This window comes from Lipophrys pholis (assembly GCF_963383615.2).
Source record: "Lipophrys pholis genome assembly, chromosome: 1".
Classification (NCBI taxonomy): domain Eukaryota; kingdom Metazoa; phylum Chordata; class Actinopteri; order Blenniiformes; family Blenniidae; genus Lipophrys; species Lipophrys pholis.
In genome coordinates this window covers 43,248,102-43,269,319 of record NC_137635.1, presented here as the reverse complement: position 1 = coordinate 43,269,319, position 21,218 = coordinate 43,248,102, and the positions used below count along the sequence as shown (strand labels likewise).

Here is a 21,218-nt window from a genome sequence, read left to right as displayed (position 1 = left end):
GAGTAGAAATGTCCTTTTCACTGAAAAATCCTGCATTAAGTGTTGTTAGTACAGTGCCTAAAAATAAGAGGAAAGCGAGCCGTCTTCGTCACACTTTTTAAGAGTGGAACGATCACGTTGGTAAAAATGTTTCCGCCCTTGTAGAGAGTCGGGATTATTTTGATGCTGGACAATTCAACTCTTCCCCGTGGTAGTCACGCTTTGGGGGAAAGGCGCTTTTAGTGGGTTTTAAAATCATACAAAAACTGGTCAGACTGGAGCAATGACTTCTCGAAGCTTCAGTGCCGTGGTTCTGTGTCAGCGGGCGGCTGTGCTGAGGGTCGCGTGCAGGGTGAGGGCTTTTTGTGAGTGTCATTGAACGCAGCGTCTCAGTACTGGAGGTCAGACTCAAACGTAACACACATAAGAAATAATAGATTTTAGATTTTCTATATTCACATCACAAGTTAAGATGGTTGGAGCATTTCTAGATTGCTGGAAGTATGCCAGGGATCTCATCGGGATCATCGTAGATTTAAAAAAAAAAAAAAAAAAAAAATGTCACGTTTGTCTTGTGTTGTCGAGTGCTCCAACTGTGGTGCTTTTATCAAGCCACAGAGGTGTTTAGATAAGAGTTACCAGAACATGTTAGAAAGGTATTATTGAATACTTCCAGTGTGCCAACACATGTCGATAGTGTGCCATTGAAGCATCACTGGCTCTGTGGTATCACCTGCTGCCACCTGTCGTCCACTGAAACCAGCAACACGACTTCCTCGGTGTATTGTAAAGTTGAAATTATTTGATTTATTTCACCTTTATTTTTCCCGGTAGGTCAATTGAGAACCAGTTCTCATATGCAGTGGATGACGACCTGACCAAGAGGCAGCAATGAGGCACAAAGAAAAACATAGAAACAAATACATACCCAGACAAACAATAATACTACTCAGTAATGTAATAATGATAATGTTAATACACACATACAATAATAAAACCTAAATGCAAGGGCAGTGATCTGTCATTATAGGTTTTATAAGTTTCAAGGTTTATGAGGTTATATAGGTTTTAAGCTCTATTGCAGATGATTCCAGTCATTTGCAGTAGAAAACTGAAATTAGGAGTGACCAGAGGAGGTACAGGCTTTGGGTATGACCAGACTGACGAGTCTACTAAAACGAAGACTGCAATTTGTGTTGTCAATATTGAGAAAAAAGTTTTCCAAACAAGAGTTTTGTATATGAGATGAAGCCAGTGAGTTTGTTTGCATGCATGAAGAGAAGAGAGGGCCAGTTTATCAGGATTACAGTCAGCAGTGGCGAGTGCTGAATAGCGCTTCGGTCACAAAGCGGATCGTAGCACGGTAAATAACATCCAGCTTTTGAAGCACCGTTGTTGAGGCAGATCTGTAGATTATATGACGACAACCTAAGATTGGGAGAACTGTCATTTTAATTAGTTGTTTAGCAGAATGTGTAAAGGATTTGTTACAATAAAAGCAATAAAGAAAAGCAATACAGGGTCAAAATCTTAATAAGTAGACTGTTGTTGTGGATATACAATAATAACTCAACCTTTTTTCCTTTTTTTTTTTATCTCAGTATGTGAGTGCAGCTGCTAACCCAGAAACTCGGGCAGATTTCCTTAAAGGAGAACTACACAGGAAGCACCCAGGTGTGACCAACCTGAAAACTCTGCGACTGCCTCAAGAGCTGCAGGTTGCTGCGCAGTCGATCATTCACAGTAAGGTCCATGATCTTGTATGAATTCAGCTGAGACGACAAATGTTTCCGTTGTTTCTCTAGTCAAGACAAACCTGCTAAGGTGCTTTTGGCCACTGTTCTGTCTCCCTGCTTGCAGGAGCTGAAGTGGCTCAGCTCCCCGAACGCGTCCACAAACTCACAAATTTCCTGTGGAGCAGGAAACGACTGGTTGAAGATGTGGCTTTGAGGAAAAGAGCAGTATGCTTGGAGAAAGAACTATGGGAAAAAGCCATGCTGAAAGGAAAAGGTAGAACGCATCAATGGCAAAAAAAACCCATAAAGACTATTCAACGCATTTAAAACTGAAGCGAGATTCTGTGATGCGTCTGGAGAAATAAAGTATTCTTTACTTTGCAGATTTAGACATGGAGTTGCTGAACGATCATATCAAGAAGAAAGTTCTGTCAGAGCTCAAAAGAACAACGTATCACTGGAACTCACTAAAGTAAACATTCATCTGTTTTATATACTATCCATAAGTAATTTTTTCAGCTTGATGTATTTCTAATGGGGATTAAAGTTAATTTAAGTGACGTGAAAATACTATAAGGGTCATATCTGCAATTAATTATATCGTATTGACAGATCTACATCTGCAACAACCCTTTGAAGCTGTAGTTTGTATCAGGTGCACTGCATACAGATCGTCTTGTGTTTTTCAGGTACGATGAGGAGCTGGGTGTGGTGTACATGGCAGCTCGGCTGGCTGGAGGCTACGCAGCAGTGAAGAGAGCTTTAAATGAGGTGATGAAGGAGACGGTTACAAAGCACGTCACTGCTTATGACGCCTCAAAGCTAATTTTTTTTTTTGAACTTGTTAAATGTTGGATCTGCTAAAAAAAAAAGCATAGTGTCATGAGAGTCTGTCTTATGAAGCAGATGAACGCTACATTGCAAAATTCTTAAACGTGAGGGTTCATTTTCTCATTTTAATAAGTTTCAATAAGAGAACCACAATTTAAGACCCCTGTGTGTCCCATAAGAGTGTCAGGCTGAGACGTCTTTTGGTCTAAAATCCTTTTGTGTTTTTTTTTTGTTGTTGTTTTTTCCTTGATAACAGATAAAGAAAAGAGATGCTTCGTTTGCCCCTCAGTCTCTCCTGGACTTCGGTTCAGGCCTGGGAACAGTTGCATGGTACGTGTGCATCATTATGAGAGTTTTAATCCAACTGAAATTAAAAGGGCATGTTGAGCACTTTTTCCTCTCCACAGGGCGTCCCACTCGCACTGGGGTGAGTCTCTAAAGGAGATGGTGTGTGTGGACAGCTCTGGAGCAATGAACAGCCTGGCCGAACGACTTCTCAAAGGTGCACGGAATAAGATTGTTTATGAGATTTATGTTTACCAAATGCACAATTTGACAAGGAACTGAGCATATGTGTGTGTTTTCAAAACAGGCGACGATGAAGGTGCGGCACCTCACTTCAAACACGTCTATTTCAGACAGTTTCTGCCAGTTTCTCCTAAGGTAGGATCTCTGTTTGGGATTTGAGCCACATGTGAAGTTATGATACACAAGGGAGAGCTCGCAGGGCACACTCTCATTCACTCCTATGAAATTTATTTGCAAGGAAATAAAGGACGTACATAAAAACTACGGCCAGCGAGGAGTTGCTTTGAACGCATATTTTTTTGCAGGAAACAAGAGAAAAGCCGTGCATACACAAGAAGAACAAGGAAACTCCACACAGAAAGGCCCCAAAACACGACCCAGAACCAAACTAGGGGCAGAATTAACCACACCACCACTGTGCCCATTTAGTAAATATTATAATAATAGCCATGGAAGTGGATGAAAAAAATCAGGTGAACATTAAGCAGTTAATACAAAAAAATGTATCTGACATAAAGGATTTTCTTTGCACATGCTCAGAGCCTGATGTTTACTGATCTCCCAGAACGACTGCTACATATGTTGGTACTTAATCTGTATTTCTCTTAATCGTATTAGATGTGTCTATCAAATGCAACCTTTTTGTCCGCATACTCCAATTCTTTGCTTTTCAACTCGCTTATATTCATTTGTGACCTGTGCAACACTGAGGGGGAAAAAAGATAAAAAAACAAAAGAAGCGTGTATGCCAAATGATCTTAACAGTTTTTCTTTTTTTAATCTTTACAATTCTATTGAACGCATACAATCTTCTTTCTAAGGGAGTTTTACATATAATTGCTTATTTTTTTGTCCTCCAGGTGCAGTTTGACTTGGTGGTTTCAGCTTTCACCCTGTCGGAGCTTCCAGGCGTGAAGGATCGAGAAGACGTCGTGTTCACTCTGTGGAGAAAAACCAGCTCGTATCTGGTTAGTGGCAAACATATCAGACGGCAGGTTTTCTGCAGTGTCTTTTACTTTTGCCCTGATCAGAAATGTCAGTTATATCGCGACGTATTGAAATAATACTGATGTCTCCTATTTCATGTTGTAGGTGCTGGTTGAAAACGGGACAAAAGAGGGTCATCAAATTCTGATGGAGGCCAGAGACACTTTATTGAAGGTAAACATGTACAGTAGATGCACTGTGTTGTGTCTGGTCTAACAAAGGCAACCAAACTAAAGGGCTGTTTCTCCAGAAACAAGAGAAGACGCTGTACGACTCCAGGCCAGCGTCTGTCTTTGCTCCGGTAAGTTAAAGCTCCCGGTTTGTTTCCAGGTTTATTAGACTTTCAGCCACCAGTGTCGTTTTCTCACCAGAGCACTTTTTTTTTTTTTTTTTCCTGCAGTGTTCCCATGAACTCACATGTCCAAAGCTCACAAGTCAAATCGTCACACCCTGCAACTTCCAGCAGTTCTACCAACCTCTTCCTTCACCCGGGGTGAGTTTTAACAAACAGAAGTCTGATTTCAAGGCACTATGATTTTAAATTAAACTACAGGTGTATATAAGCTGAGCTTAGTAGCATTTAATTGTTCATTTGAAAAGCAGTAGAGGTGAGGCTGTGTGTTTTATGTACATGAGAAATTTACCACATCTTCATTGCCAAAGACAAACATCTGTTTTATGACGTCGCTAGTGACTTATTTCAGGTGTCTCCTACCCTGTTGCATCCGTTTCTTCCACACACTACTTTTTTAAATGAAAGATGTTTTCAGACTTTAGTAATACTATCTACTAAATAGCTGTGACAGTTCAGTTTTATTTTCTGAGTTACCCAGATAAGTTTATTTGGAAAAAGTGTTTTTGTTGTTGTTTGTTTTTTGGCGTGCTTTGTTTGTCTTATTTCATAAGATCTATAAAGCAATGCCAAATCCACTTTTGATAACTCAACCTTGTTGGCCCTTTATGTGATTATTAACAGTTATCAGCATTGCTGGGCTTCTCCAAGGAAGTGAGAGATTCTGGAAAAACCAGTTCTTTATGAGAAATAAACACATCCCATTTCTTGAGGAGAAACAATCTTTTTTCCTACTTAATTCTTTAGGCTGTCATAATGCAGAGCATTTTAGTTTAACAAAGTCAATACCTTTCTGTTCAGGGACTTAGGGGGGAAACCTGGAGCAAACATAAATAAATACCTTCCATCTTCACCAGGCTTAAAGAAACTATCATTCCTCCCTCCAAAAAAACCTGCCCTTCACTTTTCATTAAATCATACAGCAAATGAGGTCATGAGATTTCTGCTCTGGATTATATGACATACCTGAGTTGTCCATTAAATTATAGATTACGTGTAATAGAAATTTTTGGAAAACAAAGTCATGAAAACACCAATTCTGTTTCTCAAAATGTTCAAATATGTTCTATGTTTAATATCTCTTGGGCCATATTCATAAGAGTTCAGTTTGAAAATGATTGGTTGCTTCTTGTGTTTTGTACTTTTTATCAGTTTAAGGTTTTCAGTAGCTGGACATGTTTTCTTTACAGTCGCCGCATCACTGTTGACTGTTCCTTCTCAAGAACATTATTTTCCTCACAGTCACAACCGGTCTACCTCTGGAAGAAAAAAAATATATAAACCCCAAATTATTCATTTTAAATTAACCTCCATCCATCAATCTTCTGTACTTTAATCCTCTGAGGGCCGCAGGCGAGTCCAGCTGTGGGTGAAGCTCCTTATCCATGTCTTTCCTCTTCCAGCATCAGCAACGTCACACAGAGAAGTTCAGCTACCTGATCCTGAGCCGCTCGCGCCCCGCAGAGGACGACCGCGAGGGCGTGGACTGGGCCCGGCTGGTCGCGCCGGTGCTGCTAAGAAAGCGACACGTCCATTGTCGGATGTGCTGCCCGGACGGACAGCTGCAGCACGTGGTGGTGACGGCAAAGAGACACAGCAGGTAAACACCCCGAGTTGGTTAAAATTCAGTCCGATTCTCTCTGATAATATTTAACATGCATACATAAAGGCAAACGGTCGCAGAATAAATACTAGTGTTCAGTCATTTCTTGGTATGAATAAAGATTGTTGTTGTGTTGTTCTTCTGGCTTTTGCCACGTGCCGACTTTGACGATTGTGTTTTCTCTCGTCTCATCAGAGATGTGTACCGTTGCGCTCGAAGCAGCGACTGGGGGGATCAACTTCCGTTCATTCCGAGTGTCCAGGAAGACGTCAGTGATTCAGAGTGACGGCTCTGATGGGGAAACACTTTTTCTTTGGACTCTTGCAACATCATGGCATCATTAAAAAATAAAAAGTCAGACAAGCCTTCCAGTTAAAGACACGTCAGCTTTTGGTTCCACATAAAATCTGCAAGAACTTGATTGAGTCTGTTGAAATGCCGTCCCATTCAACAGGTGTGGTTAGATCTGGACTTCACCAAGTTTTACTGTGTATCGCCCACAGTAAATAAGTTTATAACCTTCTACAAGCTTGATCTTCTTTGGATGGAATTGTGGCAATAAACTTAAGACTTTCTCGTGTTTTGAAGCGCCAGATTAGAGTTTGTCTAAATGAGTTTTATTTATTCAGACAAATTCCTCTGCTCTCTTAAGTATGGGACGGTGTAACCAGTAAGATGTGTTTGTACAGCAGGGGGCGCTCCGGCAAAGAAAATGCGCTTCAGCAGTTTACTGTATTCAAGATCAGTTCCACACAAAGTTTTATTTAAAGTAGGTGTGTCAGACAGGCAGCCTATCAGAGGACCTTCAAGAAAACCAAGCGTAGTATAAAAAAAAACAAAAAACAAGGCATTTTCTGAATACACTTTCAATAAAATCAACTGCAGTTTCCAATTTCTCTGCTTTAGTATAATTGGCTGATTTATCATTGAGACCAAGAACTGACCGATGGATTGCTGTAAGATGTAGAAACCTTTTGCGAGCGAGAATTACTTCAGAATCAAATTGATACTGTGAAATCATGCTCGGTGATCGCTGCGGAAACCATGCAGCCTTCAGATCTGCTGGCTTTTTCCGACATTTAAAATAAAACTTCCGGTCATTCATTGCTTATTCTTCAAAAAATCTGCACATTTCTGAATATACTTGCAAGTTGACGGGAAATTGAAGAATTTATGCAGCGTTACCTTCGTAGTACGGTCTATGTGACATCAAACTGCTGTTTCACACAACGCATCCTTTATAGTCTGACTGATTAAAAGAAATTTAAAGCAGCAGCAGTGGAATCAGGTGTGAGGTATAAGACTCGCATGTATTCTTTACCTGCCCATGATGAAAGGTTCGGTAAATATGGACACACCATTACAGAACATTTAGTGTTGCCACTCCTTCAGTTAACTCCCAACAATCTGCTTCAGAGCTGAGGTCAAGTCAGGATACTTGTACTGAAATCCAGACTCTAAAGTCCTCTTGGGTATGACTTTCTGGCCTTGGGTGAGGACCACGGCCCTCTCGGAGCCCATCAGTGTATTCATGACGAAGCCAGGCACAGGAAAGATGGTGGGTCTCCTCAAGACCCGGCCCAGTTCTTTGGTGAACTCATAGTTGGTGTTGAGCGCCGGCGCAACTCCGTTTAACACTTGTGGCGAAGAGCAGGGAGCGTCGGCTGCTGGCTCCAGCGAGTGGGCAATAATTCCCGCCAGGTCGGAGACGTGGATCCAGGGGAACGGCTGTCTTCCAGACCCCAGGGTGCCACCGAGGCCGAGCCAGAAGGGGAGCATCATTTGTTTCATTGCGCCACCGTCACGACCCAGCACGGCCCCTTTATAGACGAGGGAGGAACAAGATCACATCAATCTTTAACAGCCAACTCCATCGAATCAAAGCAGGAAAAACACATCGTGTATGAACAATGGCTGACATATACTGAATAGTGGCGATAAAGACTTTATCTTGGCATTTTGAGTTTTTGTGCCTGTATGGGGCGGGGGGTTCATTTTGGGGATTACTTTATGAGCAAAATACTTTTAGTCATATTCTTGTCTTGTGTCAAAGATGCTATACATTGATTGATTAATTTTTGGGGAGGTAAGGCTTTGAAATCCTGAAACAATACACAGCTTCAATTAAAATAGCCGCTGTCCCCGGAGCAAGTCATTGCAACTTTTCTTTGTCTCTCCTGCTGCAACCAGGATTCAAAGCAAAGTCTTGACATCAGGTCCTTTGCATTTGGTGTATATATATATATACATATATATATATATATGTGTGTATAAAAATGTTAAATACCTAAATCATTCAAGCGATTAATCCAGATGAAATTAACACCCCTACAGTGATGATTAACTTTTGCACTGTTTTCAATTTTTTTTAATGTACCTGTTGTTGTGAGATACTTCCTCTGATCTTTGCCTCTGAAAGAACAAATAATTGACTGATTTCACATAGCCGTATTTCCTGGACAAAGTTGTCAGAGACTCTTTCTCGGTGGCTACTTGGCTCCATAGACTGTGATATTTGTGGGTAATTCTATGTGAGAGTCAAGTTGGGATATTCTAGCAAACATAATTTATGGTTTGGAATTATAATAAACTTGTAATTGAAATAGCCTATTAAATGAACAAATGTTAGCGTGCTTTGTAGCTTCTCCTGCCACTATAAGCAGTATAATTTCCTCCCTGAAAAGCGAGTATTTTGTACACACCAGGCCGAACGACGACTTGTCTGGTGGTTTTGGCCGTGTCCTCAGGAAGTAGTGCTGAAGCCTCCCACTCTTTGACGAGTTTTGAGAGAAGGTCAAATGGTGTCCACTCGCTGTCTTCTGTATACTGATCTGTCAGACTGGGTTTGTAGCAAGCTGAGGGTCAAAAAAGAAAGACAAGAAAGATGCAGCAATGAAGGAATAGTAAGGACATTTGTGATTGGTGGGTTATTTCTTTGCTGTAAAAATGATTCCTGGCATTATACTATTGGCAAGTACGATTATTTCTGATCCAAATGGTGCCACATTTGGAACATGCATTTGGAGTATACGGATTCTGACCATATAAAAATGAGCAAATATTTAATCCCAATCTCAAATATATATATATTTTTGCTATTGCTACCGACTCCTGCATCAAAAACCAGCACACCACATTTGACTGATTTCCATAAGGCCCATGCAATAGGGCAACTTTCAACCGGTTTTCTGCAAAACACAGCTAAGTCAAAGGGTCAAAGTGTAGAGGATGTAGTAGAGTGTTGCAATGATGGGATAAAATATATTTTCATGAAACACTGCAACACTGAAGAAATAATGTACCAAATGCACATTTTCTTTCTTTTTGTGTATTTTTTGACAAACACAAAACAGCACATCCAGGAAATGCTTACCTACGCCAGAGACCAACACCCAGGAGTGAGGTGGAGTTGGGGAAGAAGCAATGGCTTGAGACAAAGCCTTTGTAGTGTCAATTCGACTGGAGAACAAGTCCTTTTTATAACTTTCATTCCACCTTAATGAAAAACAAAATCACAGCTAGATATTAAAACATATCTTGTAAAGTTGCTCTCATCTCAACAGATCATTGTTCATATTTGAGTTGCTGCTCATCCGTTACTCACCAACGAAGAGGGTTCATGAGATTTTCTCCAGCCAGATTAACGGCACCCTCACATGGCGGAAGGCCATTAGACTCCAACTCGCCCTGCAGCCACATAGAAAGAGGGAAAATATATATTGATTGCAGAAGGCATGTGATGGAGATGTGGTGACACACAGCTGACCATACCCATGTTATCTTTCCTGGACCAGGTTGCCGAGATATCATCGTCACCTCATGACCTTTGTCTCTGAGCAGGCGGGTCAATTCACGACCCACAAAGCCAGATCCCCCACCTTCAAAGTAACAACATAGAATGTAGATACCTGTTAAATTGAACCTGGTTAAGAAAACAGATAGCTTTAGAATAATTGTTTAAAAAAAAAACTACTTTTGTTTTGCATTAGAATGTGAGTTTCACTTTTATTTATCCTGTGCTCAATATTAGAAATGGGATAGTACAAAATAAAAAAATATTAATCAGATCTTATTTATTAGACCTAAATAGGCTTTGTAAACTCAGCTACGTTAATGCGCATGCGTCACGGACAGCCTTACAAAACACTCTAAAATACACACAGATCGATTTCTGCTTTGAATTATAACGCTGAAATGCTGTTTTTTGTGTAGCCGACTTGACAAACATACTGTTAACGGAATAGTTTACCCGCCACCTCTACTACTTTTGCAGCATTTCTATAAGCTAACAGCTAGCAACTGCTATTATGTCACATTGACCTTTCCATACTCCTGGAAGAAAATGAAAATCCTTTAAAAAAAAAAAACCGCACATACCTATTAAAACTCTCATGTCCAGTAAGTTCTCTTCGGAAGTTAAATTAAATCAGTGGAAGACGCAGTTATTTACAACCTTATCTGGTCACAGTCCTGCTCTCAGTCTGGTAAAACATTGATTCAGCTGATTTTGAACCAGTGGGCGCGCCGTAGTTCAGTGACGTCATTCTGTAGTCCATGACATTTCTGCCACCTACTGGTGTAACACGCGTTGCTTTTGCGACAGCGAGGAAAAATAGGTTTTACAATTCATTTCATTGAATAGCTAATGTTTACATGTTTGAAACAAACTGTTGTCACCAAGAGAAACAGTCTAGTTTACAATCTGATGAAGAACTGCTTTATTTGTCAGAAATAGTTACTAACCCATAGGCCATCACTTCCTTTTTTGTATTAAATACTTCATTTTGCAATAGGCTATGTTGATTCTGTCATACTCTATACATGGTGGATTGTATTTAGGTGCTGACTCGTAATGAAAACAGATGAGACAGAGATGTGTATACATTTTGTCACTACTTCTGCTTTTATTCATAAATAATGAGCCACAGGGTCGCGCAGTATTTAGGTCATGGGTTCAAATACTGACTGGGCCTTTCTGTGTAGAGTTTGCATGTTCTCCCTGTGTGTGTGTGTGTAGGTTTCCTCCAGGTACTCCAGTTTCCTCCCATGGTACAAAAACATGCATGCAAGGTTATTTGGTGACTCTAAATTGTCCATAAGTGGGAATGTATGTGGATGTCCGTCCTGTGATGGGCTGGCGGTCCGTCCAGGTGTACCCTGCCTCCACCCAGATTTAACTGGGATTAGCTCCAGATGGATGGATGGATGGATGGATGGATGGATGGATGTTGAGCTACAGGATAAATATTGTTATTGGAAATCAGTCATAATTTTATGTGGAACAATTTTTTTCCCCATTTTACATAAAAGGCGCAACATCAAAGTAATGCTCCAACACAGTTCAACTCGATGTTCAACCTTTATTTTGACATGTTTTTTTTTTAAATAGTTTCACTTTGTAGTCATTTCTGAAAATGTCATAAATTACAGGGGAACCTTGAATACAAAACAATGATTTTTTTTGTCACTGCTAAACATGTAGTGGTTTGTCCATATTGTTTACTTTATCTGTTATTAATGACATAGTAAAACTCTGCGTACTGCAGTCTGTTTATGTTCTTAAAGTTCAGTTATTTCCAGCAGCAGACTCTACCAGTCCCTAAATGTTCTGTTCAGGCCACGACTGCTAAATATCACAAGTGCAGAAACATTTTCCATAGAAATGTCTAACTTTAATCATTTTTGATGAACTCAACCAGACCAAAACAACACATCTACCCATTTGACTTCCTACTGACAATTGTGACTTCATCTGAATTTAATGAGTGAATCAATGCTCAGTCTGACCCACACAAGTGTTGGCAGCTCAGCTAATGTATCGCGTGCACATTATTAAGACAGGACAAACTGAGGGAAGATGTGCAAGGGAAGTTCAACAAATGAGTTGCTCCTTGGTGTAAGTAGAAGTATGGGGAATATGATTAATAAATTGAGGAAAGCATCTTTGAGTGTCCAGAAAAGTGCTTTATAAAATACATTATTATTATTATTATTATTATTATTATTATTATTATTATTATTATTATCTCAAAAATGCCAAATCTGCTGCTGCTTAAAAGAAAGTGTGTGTGTGTGTGTGTGTGTGTGTGGGTGTGTGTGTGTGTGTGTGTGGGGGGGGGGGGGGGGGTTGATAGATGGGCGCTGGGCGCAGTTCTATCTAACTATGGACAAATCAAGAATACTCCCGGGACCACTACAGTTTTGGACTGTGGGAGAAAAACCGACTAACTAAATAAAATACATGCACACACGGACTTAAAATTAACTGTATATTCCCATTTTAGAAGCTACAATAAAACATTTTCTTCTCTTACTGACTCACTTAACAAACTCAATATCTGCTTTTAGAATCTTAAAACATGATTGTTTGGGGAGCCTTTTAATATGATTAAATCACATATGAGTATATGTATATTATCTATTGTTGTGGTCACGTGAGTTTTATGAAGAAAAAAAACACACCATTTTATTATATTTGAAAATATATATAAATATTAGCACAAAATAGAAGAGGGTTTTAATTAGATAGGAAGATTGGAAGCAAGTCGTTTTCTTTTTTTTTTCGTTTCACATTGAAGCACTCAGTTTGAGGAAGCAGCACACCCGGAAGCAGTAAACACGTGGTTTTGATCAGGAGATAAATTAGGCCGCAGCTTCATTAACAGCCTCTCTTCCTCGTTGCGCTGATGGAGGTCGGTCGGTCCGTCGGTCGGGTGACGGCGGCAGGCGCGACGCCAAGTGTGTTTAAAGCCACATTTACGGTAAGTGTTCACATTTATGTACCTGCTCGCGTCATATGCGTCAGTTTGATGTTTGTTCGTGCGCGCGCGGCTGTTTATTGCGGCTCTTTGCGCGCCCATGTGCCTCGTTCGCTTCCTCCGGAGCGCCAAACCGACCGCATGGCGTGTGCGTAATGAGAATGTCTCAAATAATGCACTCGGTGCTTCCCAGATGGTTATTATTGAGGTTCATCGTGTTGAAAAACCTGATTGAATGTTTAGAAATTTACAGATTTCAAATATGGATTTTATTGATTTGTTACTATAACTCTTAACCTGTAGTTTAAATGTATTGAGTTTTTCCAGCTACCGTCTTTAGTGTCTGCTTACTTCGGCTCTATCATGCAGTCAAACCTTTATGATGATTTGCAGTCCGTGTTTCACCTGAACCTACTGATTACTCTTTTACTGCACTGATGGGTTTGACTTTATGGGGATATGTGAGGATTTGTGTGCTGCAGTACCGGACTAACATGTCTTTGTTTCGTTTTTCTTTTTTTCTTTTTAAAGGTTTAAGAACCAGAAATGAGAACATTCCCAAGGTGAGACTGGCTGTGGTTGCACAGAATTTGACTTGTACAAACTAATTTTAAGGTTATTGTAAAAACTTAAACTGAAGGGTGCCCAGTTGGCAGCAAAACACTAATTATTAATGGGAATGGGGGTGCACTATTGCCTTTACATGATCTGACTTCAAAGAATACATGTATTCGAAGACTAGATGTTCCATTTTAGTATTTTGGCTCTAACATCTGGTACTTAAACCCTGACTGTATTGACCTTTGCCCAAAACTGGGGATTTAAGATTTTATTTTGGATCTGAAACAAATTCTTTAACTTGATTATACTGGAGGGAAGTTCTAGCATGGGCAGTGAAACTGAAATGGTAAGAGTAAGCTGTTGGTATAAAGGCTCTTGCTTTGCTTGTATTTCACCGGTTTGTCTATAGCCAACTTAGCAGTGCTTCTTCCAGCCCTTCGTTTGTTTTAAATGGATTTATATTGTACTGCAGTGTAAAGCACCTGGTATAAACCGAAGTGTAGTTGAATTATTTGATGGTGAATGAATACTAATCTTTTTTTTTTTTTAACTCTTGCAGGTGATGGGGAACACTGCAAGACTGTTGGTGCTACCTACATCTTAATGTATAGCTTTTTTTCTGTTTTAGTGCTGATTAAATTTGCATGCATGATTGGTAATCATAGCCATTAGACAACTTATAGATAAGTCTTTATTAATCCCACATGGGGAAATTTGGTGGTCACTGCAACGCTACATTGCACAAATGGTAATTAATATAGGATGATGGAATATGAGAATAGACTACGGTAAGGATATATAATTATCTGCATGTGGAAATGCAGCAGGTATGAGTGACCAGTGGTAGTGCTCCTTCCTGGATGGTGGCTATAGATAAGATAGATAAGATTCATTTTATTGTCATTCTACTTTTAAGTACAACGAAATTACTTCAAGCACAGATGGAAAGAAGACAACATTGGGAGAGGGAGGAGAAAAAAGAAGTCACATTGCAGACAGTACTCAGTAAAGTCTGGAATATAAGAAAAAAAACACCTCAGCACATTTAGCATCCAGCATATTACAACATAGTACATGTCACAAGACAGAGCACATAGGATTCCGTGGGGTGGGTGGGAGGGAGGGGGTTTGCAAGAGAGAGGTTGCCAAGTGTGGTATAAGGTTTGTCTGACAATTGAGTTAATTGAAAGTATATCAATACATTAGGGTTTTTCTTGTGTAGAGATGTGTAACTGGATAATCCATGGTTTAATAAACTTTCTGTCTGTTTCATTGCGTTAATTTTTTTTCTCATCACACAACATTGAACTGGTTCTCAAATGTAAGTATTGCATTTAACCTTTTTTATAAATAAAAAAAACTACTGGTAGTGACTTGTACCAACTGCTTCAGGAATAGAATGAACTCACTAAAATGATGCAGTAACATGTTTTATTTAAAAAGTTACAATATTCAGAATTGAGTATTGGGTACAAAAAGTTGTGCGAGGGGAAGTTGGGAGTCCAGCTCCAGACATTCAAAGGTGGGAAATACGTTCATAATATGCAGGTAGAGAAAATGAAAATCTTTAAATATCAATGCTGTTACAGAAATGGAAAAAAAAACTTTTAATTTCTTTAAACAATTGACTTTACACCAAATATGTTGCAATTACTCCCTGTATAATGCCACAATTTAAGTAAAAATTAAAATATTTGCAGTCCTGCTAAATTTAAGATTTAAAAAAAAAAAAAAAAACTTATGGAAGGAGCAAATGCTACTGGGAAAAGCAGAACAAGTGTAAAGCGGCACGCTCCACGTGCAATTTTGCAAAAAAAAGTCCGTTCACCGTTCCAAGGTCACTGAAGTATCTTGTTCTCTGTGAGCGAGTTTACAATGTCACCGGTAGTGTTCATCTTTACCCATGACCCGGCTCTTGTTTCCAGATTGCTCTGACGATGTGCTCTCAAAGAGTTTCGCCATGAACGCTAATCCGTTCTGCTTCATGTAGGACTTCCCAGCAAAGGTGTAGAGGATGGGATTAGCGCAGCTGCTGATGAAGGCCAGAGCTGAGGTCACGGCCCGGCTCGATTTAGCAATATGATCCAATCTGCAAGGAAATGACAATTTAGGAACCGGTCTAGTCTCACTGTGGTGCACGAGAGGAAAAGTAGATTTTTCGGTTATATGTATGTTACACGAGTGTTTTTCTGGCGACTTTCACTTTCTGGCGTCTCGTCCTGACATTTCCAAAACTAGTTCATCCATGTTTTAGTTCCTACTGGTGATTCAGAGTTCTCGTGAAGTCCAAGCGACATTAAGATTTATTATCCGTACAGAAACTGCAGAAGTTGACAAATTTCTGAGCAATCAGTTATATCAATGACGGAAAGTTCATGTTTCTTTTAAGAAGAAAAAAAGTTCTAAGATAAATTGATTTATGACCTCAGTCAGTGCCAATGACTGAGATGTATTCTCTACAACAAGAATGTGCCTGTGTGATCCTGTGCATACATATATGACCATTATAAACGGCATCATACATCAATAAATTTATTCAGAGTCTGTGCTTTTTTTTTAACTTTTACTTAAAGAATTTGAATCCGTTCTTTCACTTTTACCACGGTCTCTTATTACACAAATATCTGTACTAAAGTCAATACCGTGAGTACCTTTACAAACTCTGAATACCACAAAGAAAAACCTAACTACACTAGTGTGAACAGTGTATAACTGCAGTGAGAATTATTTAATATAAAGTAAATATGAGCACAAAACAACCAGATGGTCCTCACAAACAACTAGAAATACTCCAATAACTCTCCACCCATGATCTGTTTGCCCCCGCTGTTTTTTATCGTCATTGTGTGCTGTTGCTACGTTTCATGGCATTATAATATTGGAAATCAACGCATAACTGGAAAATGATTTGAAGAGGAAGTGTAGGACTAATCTGATCTTATCCTTGATTTAACTTTGGTGATATTTCTGTTTTTCATTGCCATCATGCGATAACTCGATGCTAAAATAGATTTTTGCTTTGCACAACTTAAGATGCTTAAGATTCTGTTGAAACCGAAACAAAATAAATAAATAAATATAGGATCAAGATATTCGTTCCTGCTTAATAGACTGAACAGATTGATTAGAGGAAGCCTTGGGGGCCCTATCCTGTCTCCTAAATATGTTATGGATCCACCCTTGATATGTGGTATTTGCAGTTGGACATGATGCCTGCAATCTTGAGAAATTGTCATTGTGAGGGTTGATGTTTACTCACGTCTCTCTTGTTTTTGAGCCCTCTGGGTACCATTCGGCTGCCACCTTGAAAAGAACAAACCACTCGTCATGAACGCACAAGGTTTGACACAAAAGTAGAAATACAAGCAGATTTATTTAATGTGATCACTTTCAAACACAGCCTCACACACCTGCATCATGTTGATTACATGGTATGGCAGCCAGAAAAGGCCAAACGTCACAACAATGGCCAGGATGAGGTTCTCGCTGCGGACCTTTCGGCGAAACTTGGTCTTCCTGAGACGCCTCAGGATCATGACATAGCAGGTTATAATGATCACGTAAGGAAGAAAGAATCCACAAACGGTCTCAAAGGCATACTGAAACCTGACCTGCAGAAAAGAGGGAGTGACATAACAGTGATTGGGCAAAATAATTCAGAAAAAGACCAAGTCTATGCAAGTAATTTTTAGAGTTGATGAATAATAATCACGTTTGTTGGGTTTTGATCAGTTCCACTATCGTAAACTCTCAAAGCTGATAGGATGACGACGACTTCTTGTAGTATCTATTATGGCAACAATGTGGTGTAAAAAGCATTTTTCACACCTCAAAATCCCCCAAAACACATCATATGTGATTGATGTAACAGTTACAACTCAACTGGAGGATGCTTTCCCAAATATAATCAAATACTTTTCGTACATTAACCCAACAAGAATCAATGAAACTGCAGAGCTCCCAATTTCATGGTTGATAATTGGAGATGGGACCTCGGCTAACTTCTTTTAAATCAGGCCGTAAAACAATATTACTTTCTCAGGCTTTCTAATAAACAATAGTGTTTACTTAGTTTTTGTTACCTTTCTTTTCATAAAGGTTGTACATTATCCAGTAACATGTATTTTCCCATTAACAGGAGCATACAGGTCTTTCAGTACGTTGCCGGTGGGAATGCAGTTACAGCGTTCTCGTGAATGACACACAACGTTAGGGATTTACACAGAGAAAGCAAGAAGTGTTTTTATGGATACATATTTTAACCCAAACACCGCCCACTTCTCCAGGGCAGCTCACATTTTTCAGGTGTTGTAATTTTAAACTTCCTGAACAAGTGAAATGCATAACGTTATTAATAGGATTAATGAGACCCTACAGCCAGGACAAGTACAGAATGTTGGATCAGGGATGCATATAAATCAAATTTCCCATGTTATTGTGGTTTTCTCACAGCGTTCCAAACTGAAATGAACACATTAATAGCCGATAATGTAAAAAAAACTAACTCACATGTCGGGGAAGGGTGTGATTGGGTGCGCACACCAGTCTGGTTTTATTTCTGTCGTCACTGTCAATCCTCACGTCTCGAAACACCAACGAGGGGAGAGAGATCAACATCACCAACACCCACATGCCGAGGATCACCCTCCTCACAATCTTTCTGGTAATCCGTTGGGACACTCTCCGTGGAAACACCACGGCCAGCATCCTGTGAATACTCATCAGCGTGATCAGAAAGATCGAGGCGTACATGTTGGTGTTGCACAGGTAGAAGACACCTTTACACATGACGTTGCCAAACACCCATGTCTGCGTGGCCAGGTATATGATGAAGAAGAAGGTCAGGGCCATGAGGAAGCCATCGGCGCACGCCAGGTTGAGGATGAGGAGGGTGGTGACCGAGCGTTGACGGATTCGTGCCAGGATACTCCACACGATGAAGAGGTTTCCGGGGACGCCCAGGAGGAAGACCAAGCCAAGGATGAGGGCGCCCAAGGTCGTGGAGAAGTCATTGCTCACGACGCTGTCATCCTCATGGTTCGTGTCATTGGGTTTGAAGGTGTGGAAGGAACGAGTGATGTTCGTCATGCTGGAAGAAGGTTTGGTCCTGAAGATACAAGATACATTTAGAAAACATGCTGCTATGACAGTGTGTTAATGTATTACAATACTGTACATTCAAATAGTGATAGCCTGACAAGATGAACAAGGATCCAATATGGTGATGGTGTTCTTTAAATAACTAACAGTGATTTTCACTTTCACATCGTATTTGGAGTTACTTAGTTGGACAATTTTATTTATATTTTAATTACCATTAACCTGATACTGAAAATATTGTGGACTGAGGTCATTTGGAGAGTACCTGAGAAATATTTCTCCTTTGGATTTGCTGCATAACCGTTCATGTTTCCCCTTGCATCTACCTTTTTGAGTTAAAAACAAAATGAAAGAACAATACAATTTCCCCAGGAAGGAAATTATTTCGAAATTAATTCAGAAAAGAGGAAGTAAAAGAAGAAAATCCTGGCAGTAAATGTATTGTGATTTGGTTCCTTTCACTTCCTGTGTTGAAATGAAATTGGAATGTAAACGTTTGGGTTTGATTGTCACGTTTTAAGAGCACAAATCCTGAAAAATGTTGGTCTGCAGAGGAGGATTTTACATAAATAGATAATATAGAAATCCATGTTCACTAATGTCAGACTGATGTTGCTGTTTACCAAACTTTTACCTGTCTAAACACCCTGACGCAGCCTCTAAAATATTTGTATTGGAACCAACTGTGCAGATCAGGTCGCTGCAGGCTAAAACATGCCAAACATCAGCGTAACTGCTTCGACTGAAAGTTGTATTTCAACAGTCTTCAAGTCACTTTCATTCATTTATATTTGCAATTTCCCCATTTCTTCCTCTTGTTATTCATTGCTGACCTTTCTCATGGAAAATATTAGTGAAACAGCCATTAACGGTCAACCAAGAAATTCATATTGTATCCTGAAGCAGAATGTACTGAATACCCCAACCAGCCCGAGTGTCTGTGTACTTCAACAGAAATATTATACCGGTGATCTAATACGATGAGAACGAGATATCAAGTGCCTGTTTCCTGGCTCGGTACTAATTTCCCGGCTGTGATTTTAGAAAGCACCACTGTTTGTATTCCCCCGGTGGCTTCCACTGAGAGCAAAACGGATAAACAAATTGAATAAAAGCAAGATTTACCTCGGCAATATGAAATGCAACACACATTTTAAGTGAAAACTGTTTCTCCAAATAAAATAACGGGAATATTTGGTATCATTCAGCTGCTTCCACTCACTACGTGATGTGAATCAAGAGACAGATACACAAATAAGTACAGACGGGCAGTTAAACTAAATCAAGCTGCAAAGCACAATATTATTACGTTTTGGTTTATTCAGAGACATATCGTACAAAGATTGTGATTTGATTAAACAAATGTCGTTAAACACACCTCTGATTAAAAAGCCCTAGAATATTGAGTCATCGACATAAAATAAACCAGCTATGTATCCCGGTAATGTAAATAGTTATTTCAAATGGGAAAAAAACATGAATCTGGATGAATTTCATCAAATGAGACATTGACTATAGACAATTAAGTTTAAAATCAAAGTGCCATAATAGCAGAGGTAACTGACCTGTCTGGGATGTGATGCGTCTCAGCGAAAAGATTGAAACACTCCACTGTCGTCCAGCTCTGACGTTGACTCCGTCAGCTCTCTGTATAATAAACTGAATCACATCCTGCCTCACAGGCTGTAACATGCTTGGGTTTGTGAGTGTAGGGTGGTGGAGGGGTGTGTCTTTCTTACAAGTGTCAACCCTTCTCCATCTTCTTCGAACATTGTGTATATTCAACTCGATATGATCAACCAGTGCAAAAAAAAGGGACGTGTCTGTGCTCTGGCTGGCCAATACATGGCATTCTTTTTTATCATCTTACTGTACATGCATTTCTTTGTGAAAACAAGTCTCTAAATCACAATCTGATGTGGGCAATTTCTGTGTCCTGGGGGTATCTTAATTTTTAATTTTTTTTTTTTTTTACTGAGTCAACTGTTGCGTAATGACAAGGAACTGAGAAGTGAAGGTAATAGTAATTCTTTCTAATGCTTGCACAAGCACCCTGCGTCATGACGGTGGGCACGCAAGCGCAAACATGCATATAGAAAACACACACACACACACACACAAACACACACACACACACACACACTCACACCCAAATAACACCCACCCTCACTAGTTCATACAAGTCTTCATCACTGACAGGAATGCTGGTTTCCACATTGAAAGCAGAAAAGTAATAAAAGTTTCAAAGTGGAAGAAACTGGAATTTCCATGCAACCATCATGCTATGAAAGTTACATAAAACCTCCGTGTCTCACAGCTGTCAGAGTTTATATGGCTCTATAGAAATCTCCATGCTATGTTTTTGGTACACTGATAAGACTATAGGACTCCTATGATGTAGCACCATAAACTGCAGAGAAGGCTTTCAGTGTGGCAATTAAAAGTTTAAGATAAGTGATCTTTATCTTAAAAACCAGTTTAGATAGAAGGCCACATCTCATACAACAAGGATCCCTTGAAACATGCGATTGTAATAAAGAAAGTAGAGCAACATAACACATTTCCTTTTTTTTAAAGTTCCAGTACTAGATTTCACCACAAGAAGGCAACACATCCACAGGAATCCGTTCTCCTCTTTCTCCTTCCCCCATTAACATGACACTGGACAGCTCTTCTTGTGGGTTGCACTCATCCAATATCTTGTGGCAGTCCTTCAAAGGATTCTTTATTCAACTTTACAGTTTTACAACCCCTTAAAACTTTCCACTTCTGTAGCTGTCCTG

General features: G+C 39.7%; 3 protein-coding genes and 1 long non-coding RNA gene across 6 annotated transcripts; 2 read left to right on the top strand and 2 right to left on the bottom strand.

The window, feature by feature from the left end:
* The first annotated feature begins 90 nt into the window (after positions 1 to 90).
* mettl17 (methyltransferase like 17) lies at positions 91 to 6,912 on the top strand. The gene is made up of 14 exons (XM_080478159.1): positions 91 to 331; positions 1,581 to 1,722; positions 1,840 to 1,989; positions 2,100 to 2,187; positions 2,405 to 2,486; positions 2,803 to 2,876; positions 2,954 to 3,048; positions 3,139 to 3,209; positions 3,935 to 4,042; positions 4,167 to 4,235; positions 4,312 to 4,362; positions 4,462 to 4,554; positions 5,817 to 6,013; positions 6,212 to 6,912. Exons 1-14 carry the CDS (start codon positions 263 to 265, stop codon positions 6,300 to 6,302), a joined length of 1,380 nt encoding a protein of 459 aa, XP_080334285.1. The 5' UTR covers positions 91 to 262; the 3' UTR covers positions 6,303 to 6,912.
* sdr39u1 (short chain dehydrogenase/reductase family 39U, member 1) lies at positions 6,615 to 10,539 on the bottom strand. 3 transcript variants are annotated; one of them, XM_080478171.1, is made up of 6 exons: positions 10,394 to 10,539; positions 9,788 to 9,894; positions 9,621 to 9,703; positions 9,390 to 9,511; positions 8,719 to 8,871; positions 6,615 to 7,836 (listed from the first exon to the last, which is right to left on the bottom strand). In XM_080478171.1, the coding sequence occupies exons 1-6, from the start codon at positions 10,407 to 10,409 to the stop codon at positions 7,409 to 7,411; spliced, it is 909 nt and encodes a 302-aa protein (XP_080334297.1). In that variant the 5' UTR covers positions 10,410 to 10,539; the 3' UTR covers positions 6,615 to 7,408. The 3 variants fall into 3 exon arrangements, with proteins under 3 accessions (XP_080334297.1, XP_080334298.1, XP_080334296.1); XM_080478172.1 differs by having other exon boundaries at positions 6,621 to 7,836; positions 9,788 to 9,938; XM_080478170.1 differs by having other exon boundaries at positions 6,621 to 7,836; positions 9,788 to 9,924; positions 10,394 to 10,533.
* Positions 10,540 to 12,649: 2,110 nt separating this feature from the next.
* On the top strand, positions 12,650 to 14,032 carry LOC308118632. Its single transcript, XR_013935901.1, has 3 exons — positions 12,650 to 12,777; positions 13,306 to 13,337; positions 13,895 to 14,032. It is a non-coding gene; the product is annotated as an uncharacterized lncRNA (long non-coding RNA).
* Positions 14,007 to 20,122, bottom strand: ltb4r2b (leukotriene B4 receptor 2b). The gene is made up of 5 exons (XM_080478131.1): positions 20,001 to 20,122; positions 17,845 to 18,442; positions 16,746 to 16,946; positions 16,595 to 16,638; positions 14,007 to 15,424 (listed from the first exon to the last, which is right to left on the bottom strand). The coding sequence occupies exons 2-5, from the start codon at positions 18,421 to 18,423 to the stop codon at positions 15,214 to 15,216; spliced, it is 1,035 nt and encodes a 344-aa protein (XP_080334257.1). The 5' UTR covers positions 18,424 to 18,442; positions 20,001 to 20,122; the 3' UTR covers positions 14,007 to 15,213.
* Between the last annotated feature and the right edge of the window lie 1,096 nt (positions 20,123 to 21,218).